Source organism: Arabidopsis thaliana, chromosome 5, assembly GCF_000001735.4.
Source record: "Arabidopsis thaliana chromosome 5, partial sequence".
Lineage (NCBI taxonomy): Eukaryota > Viridiplantae > Streptophyta > Magnoliopsida > Brassicales > Brassicaceae > Arabidopsis > Arabidopsis thaliana.
The window spans coordinates 612,361-623,575 of NC_003076.8; the positions used below are offsets into that span (position 1 = coordinate 612,361).

The following is an 11,215-nucleotide window of genomic DNA, read 5'->3' on the forward strand; positions in this document are numbered from 1 at the left end:
CAAACAAAGAAAGGAAACGCGTGTAAGTTTTTGAAACTTTTGTTTCTTGAAGAATCAATATATGAGAGCCAATGCTATGTACCAACAATAAAAAGTGGATCTTGTTGTTGTATAAAGAATGGTTTGCGACTGAACCGGATAAAAAAAATGGTTTGCGACTGAACCGGATGCAAATTCACAATTTGCGGTTGAACCGGCTTTCGCCATTTGGGTTCTAATCTTATCTTGACAACATTTCTTGCTTCTCTAATTTGCGCCAAAAGAAAAATGGATATGTCGCTTGCGTTATCGACGGCACCAATGAGTAGGACGATTATCTCTGCCACGAGGCGGTCCCAAGTTTCACAACCTAAAGCTAAGAAAGTCAAGCCGGCGAATAAGCGGCCAACGATGTCGACAAGCGGTTTCTCCGGCGGAACGACAAAGGAGTTGACTTGGAAGTGCGTAGAAGGTTGTGGAGCTTGCTGTAAGATTGCAAAGGACTTTTCCTTTGCAACACCTGACGAAATCTTCGACAACCCTGATGATGTTGAGGTTTGTTTGTTTCTCACCCACCACTTGTTCGACTTAATTACTCTGTTAGGTGTTAAAACGTTAATATATATATAATCTTATGCTTAATCCAGCTGTATCGAAGCATGATCGGAGATGATGGATGGTGTCTAAACTACGACAAAGCTACACGCAAATGCTCTATTTATGCTGGTAACAATCAATCATTATTAGCTATCAGATTGTTCTCTCTGTTTATGGACTGAAACTTTGAACGTTTTCTTCCTTTCCTGAGTTCAGATCGTCCATATTTTTGTCGGGTTGAGCCAGAGGTTTTCAAGTCACTCTACGGGATTGAAGAAAAGAAATTCAACAAGGAAGCTGTCAGGTAACTCTCCTTGGTTGTATAACTCTATTTCACAAGCTCTTACACACTGAGAGTGTTTAAATCAAATGTGTATCTGAATCTTAATTAGGGGATATAACAAATGTGGAAGAGATAAATGTGAAAAATATCTTTTTACGTTGCAGCTGCTGCATTGACACAATTAAGACGATATACGGCCCTGATTCCAAAGAATTGGATAGCTTCAACCGTGCCATCAGAAGTAATCCGAGCTCGAGTTGATTAGTCAGATAAACTCAAAGGAAGGTACTGATTCAGTTCTTTTCTTCGTAATACATACCTTAGAGTTCCCCTCAATGCATTTGTGGATTAGAATGTGTACAATAAATAGCCTTATAGTATTGGAAAATTTTGGGATTATTTTTGACTGAGATTACTAAAGTATGTGGAAGAGAAGCAAATACCAAAAGACAAAAAGTGAGATCCTACTGTCAATCCTCTTCCCTAATATAAGCTGCAAAATTCATGAAACACCAAAAGTCTTTATGCAAAACAAATCGTGGACGAACCTTCTTAAAACATGTCATATCACAGGGTCAAGTCCAAGTTCATCTTCAGGTTCATCACTTTCCTCAAATAGCTGCATAAACCGAGCTTGATCTCGCTGCTTCTTCATCCTTTGCGTGTGCTTAAACATAAAAACGCCTCCAACCACAACAAGCGTTGTACACAAAACGCCTGCTATGATCGCTATCATGAATGTTAACCCGTTATATCCTTCCTCTTGCGGACTTGAAGCAGCTACTGCTTTAGAAGATACTACACACATTTTGTTGCATACAATTCATATATGTTACTCATCATCATATCTTTTCGTTTCTTTTGACAGGAAACAGAAATAAGGAAATTAGTTATTACTCACCGGAGTGGAACTTGGCGCAACCGTGGCAGACAAAAGTAGCATTAATCTCCTTTTCTTTAAAATGCATATAAACTTGGCTAGCAGAGAAATCAGTGGGACAAACTTCCCATACATCGAACTCTTTGTCTGAAACGAGGCTGCCTTGCTCATAGATTCCGCATCGTTTACACTTTTCGCCACCAATTCCAGTCATAGGCTGTAACAGGCAATAGAGTGAAGAACATATATGTATTTATCCATGTTATTAATAGATTGTAGTAATGAACGGATGTAAAAGAGATTTGGGACTAGCCTGCCATGATTCTTGACCGCGGAAAGTGTACAAGACACCTGTTTTGGTAACGTCTGGAAGAACAGTTTTGTTCTCTCCATTGCATTGAAAGTAGACCGTATGTTTGAGCTTGAACCAGTCGTGCTTTGTGAATATCTCAATAGAGTTGAGTGTGATAAATTGCCCTCTTACCAGTCCTGAAATTTTGAATATGAACACATATATTAATCTTTTTCGTAAATATACAAATAAGTCGATATGTCCGAGTGGTTAAGGAGATTGACTCGAAATCAATTGGGCTTTGCCCGCGCAGGTTCGAATCCTGCTGTCGACGATTTTTAATTTTAATTTTACAGAAAATTCCCCATTAATCTTAAATTCTTTGAATCTCTTTTTTCTTGGGACGTTTTCTTTTTTCATCATGCAAAATAACCACAAATCGATCTATGGAAACAATAAAAAGCATCATGAAAAGATCGATCATTTTCGATCGAGTGAATGGATAAAAAGTTTGTTGGTTAACGAAACAAACATCATGTTTTGTTTCCCGGGAAAATTAGTCGTGTGGAATTTATTACCTGGAATCCACATGTGGATGATGTAACAGAAAAGAAGATTTCTCCAGATCATCGGTTTTCGAATCGGCATTTTTATCTAATTTTCAGGGTTTTTTTCCGTTTAGTTCTCTCTGTTATGTTTTCAACGAATATTGAAACAAAAGGAAAGAACAGGAAAGCAAGCTTTCGAGAAAAAAGAGGGACAGAGATCCACGTGCGTCTCACGCTTTCCCTCTAAACACTCTCCCTCTTCAATACCACATTCTATAATACATTATATTTGTAACGTTCGTATAAAATATTCACAAACAAAAATAATGATCATATTTTACATTGAAAAATCCCAAATTTTACCGAATTTGTTAAGCTAATTCTTAAATATTTAAAATTAAAACGAACAAAGTAAGCTTACTTTTGTTATGGTATGGACTTTTTTTTTTTTTTTGACATTCATTATGTCAACAAACTACGAAATCTTTTTACCAAAAAAAAAAAACAACGAAAAACAGATAACAAAAAGATGAGACACACAATCTGTCAAAGCTTGTCAGAAAATGGCAAAACACTAACCGAATAATGAATGTTTTCAAAAGTGAAACAACAAAACCTGAGAAACAGAGAAGATTGAAAATGAGAGACACGAAGACGACGACTAAGAGATATGTCGTCGTCTTCGTTATATCATCCGTTTTGTCTCTCCATCTCCTCCGTTCTCCTCCTCCTCCTATTAATCTTCTCCGGAGAATTTCCCTCCACCGCAGGAACTTCATCACCGGACACCAAAGCCGCAGCCGCACGTGCGACTAACAGAGGAAGGAGGAATAAGCAATCCGCGGAGTTCTTACTCGCGCACAACGCAGCGCGTGTAGCTTCAGGCGCGTCGAATCTAAGATGGGATCAAGGGTTGGCCCGTTTCGCATCTAAATGGGCCAAACAACGTAAATCGGATTGTAAAATGACCCATTCAGGTGGGCCTTACGGAGAGAATATTTTCAGGTACCAAAGGAGTGAGAATTGGTCGCCGAGGAGAGTTGTTGATAAATGGATGGATGAAAGTTTGAACTACGATCGGGTGGCTAATACGTGCAAGTCTGGTGCCATGTGCGGTCATTATACGCAGATCGTTTGGCGTACAACCACAGCCGTTGGATGCGCTCGTTCTAAATGCGATAACAACCGTGGATTCCTAGTGATTTGCGAGTATTCACCTTCGGGGAATTACGAAGGCGAAAGTCCTTTTGATATACCTAAAATAACATTGAAATTAGACAAGATTTAATCAAATATTGTTACTTCAATTCTTGAAACATTTTTTTCTTCCTTTAATGGTCAAGTTTTTTCCGTTACTCCTTCTAATGACTAATGTAATATGGACCGTATTGATGTTCGACGTTATGGGCTTTGGCCTTTTTTAATTATTATGTGGGCTTTTGAATTATTTTAGAATGTGAAACGCTGTCGTTTATGTAGCGAATGTGGGTGTAATTTCGAATCTTCTTCACCGTGTTCGTCATCGTCACCACTGAGACTCTCTGTAGAGAAAAACCCTAGACATTTTCCGGTGAGAAATGAGTATCACTCGTAGCGCGATCAGATCGAGTTTGTGTCTCCGGAAATTGGATCCGGAAATCAGTCGTAGCTCGCTTCCGTTTCTTCAAGAGTGGAGGAAATGCCTATCTACCGCCACGGAGCAGCCTCCTCCTGCCTCTCCGTTACCACCGCCTCCGGGAGGTTCTCCGGGAGAAGGTTTTCTCTTTTATTTCATTCCATTTATCTAGTGTTTCTTTGAGAGCATTTCTCCAATTTGTGAGGGCAAAGATCCTAGATCATAGATTGCAGAGTTTTGATTTGTTTGGAGTGTGTATATCTGAAGCTATTGAAATTGAAAATGTTGGTTTCAAATTTAACCGCAGAGGCTATTATCGAATTTTGCTATCCAAAAATGCGGACTTTGTTTACTTTGACTGTTATGGTTTTGAGACTTTGTTTAGCTCACTATGAAGGATGTTCCTTGATGTGTTTTTCTTATTTCTTTTTGCAGGGAGGTTTTATGGGAAGTTTTCAGGCTTTTCAAAACATGCTCTGAAGACAGACATAATGAACGTACTCGAGGGCTGCAGTCTGACATCAGATGATCTCAAATTCAACTATCCGCGTGGCGGAAACTTAACTCCTGCGGCAGTGTAAGTCTTAAGCTTTATTAATTCTCTGGATTGTTACTTTGGAAGAGAGGAATTCGAATCCAAACTAATGAATTTCTATCCTTTTTCATTCTCGACAATGTTGGTATATATCAGCTTTGTGCAGTTCCCATCCCTTTCCGCATATGATAAAGCACTGCGGAATATCGCAAAGAAAGGAAAGCTATATAGATTAGAAAAGGTAATCCTTTTACATTCTATAGAGTCCATATTTATTTCCGTTTTACAAACAAAGAAAGTATTCGTATGCTAGATGGCTATTTAATCTGGAGTTGATTCCTTGTCGATGATTAGGCTGCTCGTGCTCAGTGGGATCCCATTGTTCCTTATGAGGGGAAAGTGGTAAGCTATGTATTCTGTCATAACTTATAGTATTATCGAGGTTTGTTCTCACTTCTCAGACAACTGGTCTGACATAAATTGTAATTGGTACCAACTAATATTTGATGAAATTTTATATTGTTTAGGTTGCACTACATGGGATTCCGGTGAATGCTATAACAGATGACATAGATAGGTTCTTATCTGGCTGTCTCTATTATCCTGGATCCATCCAGTTCCTCACAGTGTGAGTAATTATTGGGTTTACTAATTCTTATTTTATTAGTACCCTGTTTTGTACTTTACTCGATCCGCATTTGATTAGCCGTTAGTTGGACCTGCAGTCTTGCAAAGGCAGTGCTCTCCTGTTTGATTCATCAGTTGCACTGATGTTTAATCATATTACTCACTAGAATAAGCAAATAGTACAGATGTAATATAAATAGCTTTCGCCGGGAACTATAGGAGGAGTGATAGCACTCACTCCTGACTGTCATATTTTTTTTATTTTCTCGAGTACGACATGTGATATCTTGTCACCTTGTTAGACATCATATCTAGAAATCTTTGTGTTCTATGCCTATAGTCGTGTTGTGCAGCAGTTTCTGGATTACTGATAATATGAGGACATGAAACTATTTTAATGCCTTCTTTTACCATGCAGTCAAGGACTTGGAACTTCAAAGAGGGTAGCATTGGTGCGTTTCACATCACAAACCCAGGCAATGAACGCATACATTACAAAGAACAGGAACTTCCTTCTCAACCAACGAATCACATTGCAAGTTCTGCAGTAATTTCTTAGTTTCTATTCCATTCTCGTGGTGTATTCCAATGGTAAGAGATCCAAAGCACTTTCTTTTGTCTCTACTGTTGGGATGTTTTAGGTCGATTTGGTTATCAAAAATTTCCATCTGCAAACTTCACGATGCTTGATAAACTGTTGTTGTCTCTCTCTTCCCTGGTTCAGTTCGAAGTTGATGAATAACAAATACATGTGTCTTAGTAGAAGCAGAAAGTCTCACATAAGCAGATGTTATACTATGTGATCTTTTTCTCTTTCTTGTATTTTGACTAAAGCTGTTATCATTGGATGCCCATGTGGTGAAGTGATCCATCGTGCTTTTAGAAAGTGAATGAATTTGTACTATAAGGGTTTGGTGGGGGCTCACTCTTCACTAGTGCAATAGAAATCGAGCACAGTAGAATAATATAATGAGTTTTTTTAATTGTTCTCTTGCTTTTCTCTAGTGGGTCATCTTTACTTGTAATTGAAGCAACTTGCTATCATATCTTCTCAGTTCTCACGGTAACCGATCTTTCTTCATGAGTCCCTTTGATTGTGTAGAAGATTTGATGTATTATTAAATTTGTAGATCGTATGACTAGTGAAACTGTGTCAGTGTACCTTCCTTTTGATATACTTCTAAGTGATAGTCAATAAACTCAATGGCCAAACCCCTCTAGTAGGATCTTCATTGAGCTATGGATCAATCAATTTGGTGAGCTTAGTTTTGCTATAGTGGTAAGTTTTCTTTGGAGGAAGGGGTAGTATTGTCAGAATAGTCATTGAAGACTTTTCATTGTTGGTGTCCACCGAAATCTTGTTTAGGGATTTGTGAAACATGAGAGTTTGTGAAAGTATGGACAACACACGGGGACAAATGCATAGAGACTAGAGTTATAGAATGGTGTGTGGTCATGTGAATTATTAATCTTTCAATACTGTTTCTTTAAGACAACAGTTGAAAGTGTAGAAGAAGCTATGGATTTAGCCGAACCTTTTGTTTTTGATATCTTTATATAGTTTTGACTTTTGATCATCTTCCTCTTGTTTTGTTGCTTTTGTTTAGCCATGTACACTAGTAAGAGAAACATCTATTTGTCCTGAACAGCAACATGAGTTTGGTAAATAATCTTATCTGATCATTAGGTGTGAATGATAGGTTTTTGGGTTTGTGATTTGTGTTGTGAAAGTTGACAAATACATTTATATAAACAAGCCGATCCAAATTCTTACTCTACTCCACAGACTCTTGTCTGGTCCCACTAACTAGCTTCACATTATCAAATTCTTCGATGAATTTTGGTAAATGTAACTAAAATATCAAATTCTTCGATGAAGTTTGGTAAATGTAACTAAAATATAGTTTGGTTTAGAACTTTAGATTGTGGAGCTAGTAACATTAATAAAATATATAGTTTGTTAAATTTCAACACAATTTTCCAACTAAATCCTTCGAAATTTCATATTTCCAAGATTTATAGTTAAAGTGTAATGAAACACTTTTTAATTGCATAAAGTTTGCAAGCAAATTATGCCTGTCACCAACAGTTGCTAAAGTGTAAAACTTTTGCCAACTCTTCTCCATTCATTGCTTCTTCACCTTTATTCTCCAATCCCAAATTTACATCTATCAATTACATCAAAACCCAAACAAGCAAAGCCGACAATAATCTCTTTTGTACCACAACCATTTGTTTTTTCCCTAATAGAAAAATCACCAATATTTTATTATTACTTCCACCAAATTCCTAATGACTTAATACAATGTATATATAAAGCAAAGATTCGTCAAAAAGTGAAAGTGTTAACAGAAGTGAGAAACGAAGCACACAAGATCTTTAATATGGAAGACGAAAACACCACAATCATCATGGCGTCACTCTCTGCTCTTTCTCCTTCACACCTCACGAATCTGACTCACTCCATTCTCTCTATCTCCCACCACCATCGCCGCCGCCTCGGTGCAGTCCTCTCCTCTCCGACCCTTTTCTCCCTCACTCTCCGCCACCTCCTCTCTCTATCTCTTCCTGACAAAACTCACCTCATCGCCAACCATCTTCTCTCCCTCCTCCATCCTCTTCTCATCCACCGTAAACACCACTCCTCCTACGCCGTCACCATGAAGCTCCGGGACCTAGACGCGGTGGTCCTCCTCCTCTTTCTCTGCGAAACCCACCAGCTTCATCCAGATGTTCTAGAAGCTTCCGCTGATAATTGGCGGGAAATTCTCGGTAATACGTACTCTAATAATATGTTAAGTAATAATTCCGGTCTTTGGACTTGCGATGCCGGAATCTTGATGCCGTACATAGAAACCCTAGTTAGATGCAAAAGATTTGTTGACATAATGGGAGGCTATAACCATCTTCGTCGAAGAGATCAAAAAGAAGGCTACCAAGTTCCAGCCGCTAGAGCGGCTGTGGTGGCGTTACGGGCGGTTGAGGTTTTCAACGTCGCCGCTTCAAACGCCGGAGAAGTAGAATGCGTGATATGCAAGGAAGAGATGAGCGAAGGAAGAGATGTGTGTGAAATGCCATGTCAGCATTTCTTTCACTGGAAGTGTATCTTGCCGTGGCTAAGCAAGAAGAACACGTGTCCGTTCTGCAGGTTTCAGCTTCCCACCGACGATGTCTTCTCAGAGATCCAACGGTTATGGGAGATCCTCGTCAAGAGTAGCGAGTTACACGTGGCGTAATCTCAGTTTGCGGTGATGGGTACATGTGTAAGAGGAACTAAAGAAGCCTGTACATCGTAATCTAATATACTATGTAGAATAATATATCAAGTAATTGTCATAGATAGGAATGTTTGGACCGTTTTGATATATCGAAATAGTTTATATTTTGAGAAAGACACATTTGTGTTAATAGTACGATGAATTTCGTAAATATGTTGTAATAGAAACCAAATTAATAGTGACCAAAAAAAATAAAATTAATTGTTTCATGTATATGAGCATTGGTTTCAATCATGTATTTGTTCCCATATTCTATAGTCAATCGGTGGGAAAATGAAATCAAAAGATGACATGTCGACAACAAACAAAAGATCGCGTTACAATTTTTTTCCCCATATCACCATCCATTGATGATTTCACGTTGCTCTTCAGTCTCGGGACTAATGGGCTTAAATACATTTTTGAGCTTTCTATATTCGGGCCTTACGTAGCCCAATACAAGTTAGATAATTTAATGGAAGCTTGCTTTACATTCTCAAAGCTGGGCCGATTCTACCAGGACAAATAACGGTTCATATAACTAACTATGATATAAATATCATAACGAAAATAATATCTAAATAAAGTTTATTTTGATCAAATCAATCAATTAAATAGTGTTGATCAAAAAGTCATGTGCATCTATTCTATCGTGAAAACTGGAAAGTCACGAAGAAAAACAAAAGAAGATAAATATTCTAATATTAATAATATTATATAAGATTCGAAGAGTATTTTTCTCAACAAATAATTGAACAAATCATCAACATATCTATCAAACTACCATCGAAGGTTTTGAGATAAATAGAAATGTCTTGAATCTTGATGAGAACCAACTAATAGTTGCACACTTGCACGTAAAAATTGCGCTCGTCAAAATGAAAATACGCGATTAAAACAAGTGATTCCTGGTGAACGCAGATCAAACTGTCGAAGTATAGCTACTTCGATAATTTGTATGTTTTGACAGTGGATTCGATGATATATTCTCTTGTTTTGAAAACAAAGTTCCAATATTGTTATTAACGTAATAACGGTTGGTCTAATTCGCAAATCCACAAATTTTATGTAGCTTACTGTTAATAATTAATATAATATACATATGTAATATGTGCGTAGTTTTTGGGGTATGAGCTATAAATAAAATTCTAATGTATTAACTACATGTACATAGAAAATATTTTTTTAAATTGCAGAAAATAATGATGATGGATACTAAGTTGCAAGCTAAGATGAGAGATCTAATGAAAGGTACAAAATCAAAGTGATAATAGTACGTCCAGATACAATTGCAACTAGCTAGATAACAAAATCAAAATCTAATATTATATAAAAATTTTAGTTAATTGCAATGTGATGAGATGATAATTGATAAAGTACTACGACAATACGAAGAACACTAGTTACTAGATAGATAGTGTTGTGATAATATGTCAAGGTTTGGATCGACCAGACAATATGGGACCTTCACGATGTCTGTCTCATGTTTCCTGCATGCCATGCATTCTATTTACTCTCGTCTACTCTACGTGCCCACGTCTCCACTTTTATTCATTTTCTTATTTGTGATCAATCAAACCTAAAGAAAATGTTAGGCTAAATTGGATCTGTTTTCTTATATATCGGTACGCTTAAACACATATAATTAGCGTTTAAAGATTCCTTTTCTTAAAGGTAGGTTCAGTTTACTTGTAACCTAGGTTTCTCGAAAGATGAGATGTACTTAAATGCTCGTTTATATTTTACTCCAAATTAAATACTGTAGTTGATAACATCAGTTTTCAAATTAGAGACAGTGTCGATGCGAGTGCATTCAATTTTCTTATTAATTGATAAAACCATATTATTCGATTTGTTTTATTTCTTTCTGAGGAGGTTTGTCTTATACTTGCATCGATGCATGCGATGTAAACTTTGTAGAAGCAATTCCAACCATGGATATCGCAGATACTGAAGTAACTCCATAATCAATCATTTACATATCTATCATATACATTAATATTGAAAGTGTTTTGATATTGGTATTTCTCTATATGAAAAAACAAGACAACCCGAGACATTTTAACTTCAGATTATAGTGTGATATCGAATACCAAATTGACCTTTCTATCGAAGATAAACCTTAATATAGATAAAGACATATAGTTACTAAAGAAGTAAGTTAATGAATGTTGAATAAAAACACCAATGGTAAGCTAAATATTAAACAATACAAAAGAGAAAACAAAGCTAATAAGTAAGAAGTAAGAAGCTAAAGAGATAGACTGACATCCATGCTCCCTCAACCAAAAGACAAAACACAGTGCATCAATGGCCCAGCTGTCACCACAACTCTTTTTTTTTTTGATATAGGAACTTGTTTTGTTTTCTATTCTATAATATTTATTTATTCTTCTTTCTTGTTATCTTTTTAAATCAAAACGATCGAGACTGAAGTTGTTCAATTTTTTTCGTAATAAGGATAGGAAATTAATTAAGGATAGAGAGCACATGAAAATACACTGTATGTACTGTAATGGTGCATTCAAGGACCCTTCAATACGTTCCAAGGCCACATGTGATTCTCACAAAATGGTTCAATATTTATGAAAGTTATTTGTGA

General features: G+C 36.8%; 5 protein-coding genes and 1 non-coding gene across 10 annotated transcripts; 5 read left to right on the forward strand and 1 right to left on the reverse strand.

Moving 5' to 3' along the window:
- The first annotated feature begins 102 nt into the window (after positions 1 to 102).
- Positions 103 to 2,202, forward strand: AT5G02710 (zinc/iron-chelating domain protein). 3 transcript variants are annotated; one of them, NM_120349.4, is made up of 5 exons: positions 103 to 534; positions 627 to 705; positions 793 to 880; positions 1,024 to 1,144; positions 1,728 to 2,202. In NM_120349.4, exons 1-4 carry the CDS (start codon positions 268 to 270, stop codon positions 1,118 to 1,120), a joined length of 531 nt encoding a protein of 176 aa, NP_195891.1. In that variant the 5' UTR covers positions 103 to 267; the 3' UTR covers positions 1,121 to 1,144; positions 1,728 to 2,202. The 3 variants fall into 3 exon arrangements, with proteins under 3 accessions (NP_195891.1, NP_001330041.1, NP_001330042.1); NM_001342667.1 differs by having other exon boundaries at positions 210 to 534; positions 1,433 to 2,167; NM_001342666.1 differs by having other exon boundaries at positions 1,024 to 2,202.
- Positions 1,122 to 2,731, reverse strand: AT5G02720 (valine-tRNA ligase; the record flags this gene model as incomplete). 2 transcript variants are annotated; one of them, NM_001342669.1, is made up of 4 exons in its annotated part: positions 1,165 to 1,657; positions 1,761 to 1,956; positions 2,053 to 2,228; positions 2,610 to 2,731. In NM_001342669.1, the coding sequence occupies 4 exons, from the start codon at positions 2,677 to 2,679 to the stop codon at positions 1,422 to 1,424; spliced, it is 678 nt and encodes a 225-aa protein (NP_001331476.1). In that variant the 3' UTR covers positions 1,165 to 1,421. The 2 variants fall into 2 exon arrangements, with proteins under 2 accessions (NP_001318460.1, NP_001331476.1); NM_001342668.1 differs by lacking the exons at positions 2,053 to 2,228; positions 2,610 to 2,731 and having other exon boundaries at positions 1,122 to 1,657; positions 1,761 to 1,953.
- AT5G02725 lies at positions 2,284 to 2,365 on the forward strand. Its single transcript has one exon. It is a non-coding gene; the product is annotated as a tRNA-Ser (tRNA).
- Positions 2,732 to 3,189: 458 nt separating the features above from the next.
- AT5G02730 (CAP (Cysteine-rich secretory proteins, Antigen 5, and Pathogenesis-related 1 protein) superfamily protein) lies at positions 3,190 to 3,867 on the forward strand (the record flags this gene model as incomplete). Its single annotated transcript, NM_120351.2, has 1 exon — positions 3,190 to 3,867. Exon 1 carries the CDS (start codon positions 3,250 to 3,252, stop codon positions 3,865 to 3,867), a length of 618 nt encoding a protein of 205 aa, NP_195893.1. The 5' UTR covers positions 3,190 to 3,249.
- A 196-nt stretch (positions 3,868 to 4,063) lies between these two features.
- AT5G02740 (Ribosomal protein S24e family protein) lies at positions 4,064 to 6,488 on the forward strand. 2 transcript variants are annotated; one of them, NM_120352.5, is made up of 6 exons: positions 4,064 to 4,334; positions 4,630 to 4,771; positions 4,886 to 4,970; positions 5,084 to 5,131; positions 5,257 to 5,357; positions 5,775 to 6,488. In NM_120352.5, exons 1-6 carry the CDS (start codon positions 4,157 to 4,159, stop codon positions 5,905 to 5,907), a joined length of 687 nt encoding a protein of 228 aa, NP_568106.1. In that variant the 5' UTR covers positions 4,064 to 4,156; the 3' UTR covers positions 5,908 to 6,488. The 2 variants fall into 2 exon arrangements, with proteins under 2 accessions (NP_568106.1, NP_974724.1); NM_202995.3 differs by having other exon boundaries at positions 4,072 to 4,334; positions 5,257 to 6,237.
- A 1,016-nt stretch (positions 6,489 to 7,504) lies between these two features.
- Positions 7,505 to 8,820, forward strand: SGR9 (RING/U-box superfamily protein). The gene has a single exon (NM_120353.3). The coding sequence runs from the start codon at positions 7,741 to 7,743 to the stop codon at positions 8,590 to 8,592; it is 852 nt and encodes a 283-aa protein (NP_195895.2). The 5' UTR covers positions 7,505 to 7,740; the 3' UTR covers positions 8,593 to 8,820.
- Positions 8,821 to 11,215: the final 2,395 nt, after the last annotated feature.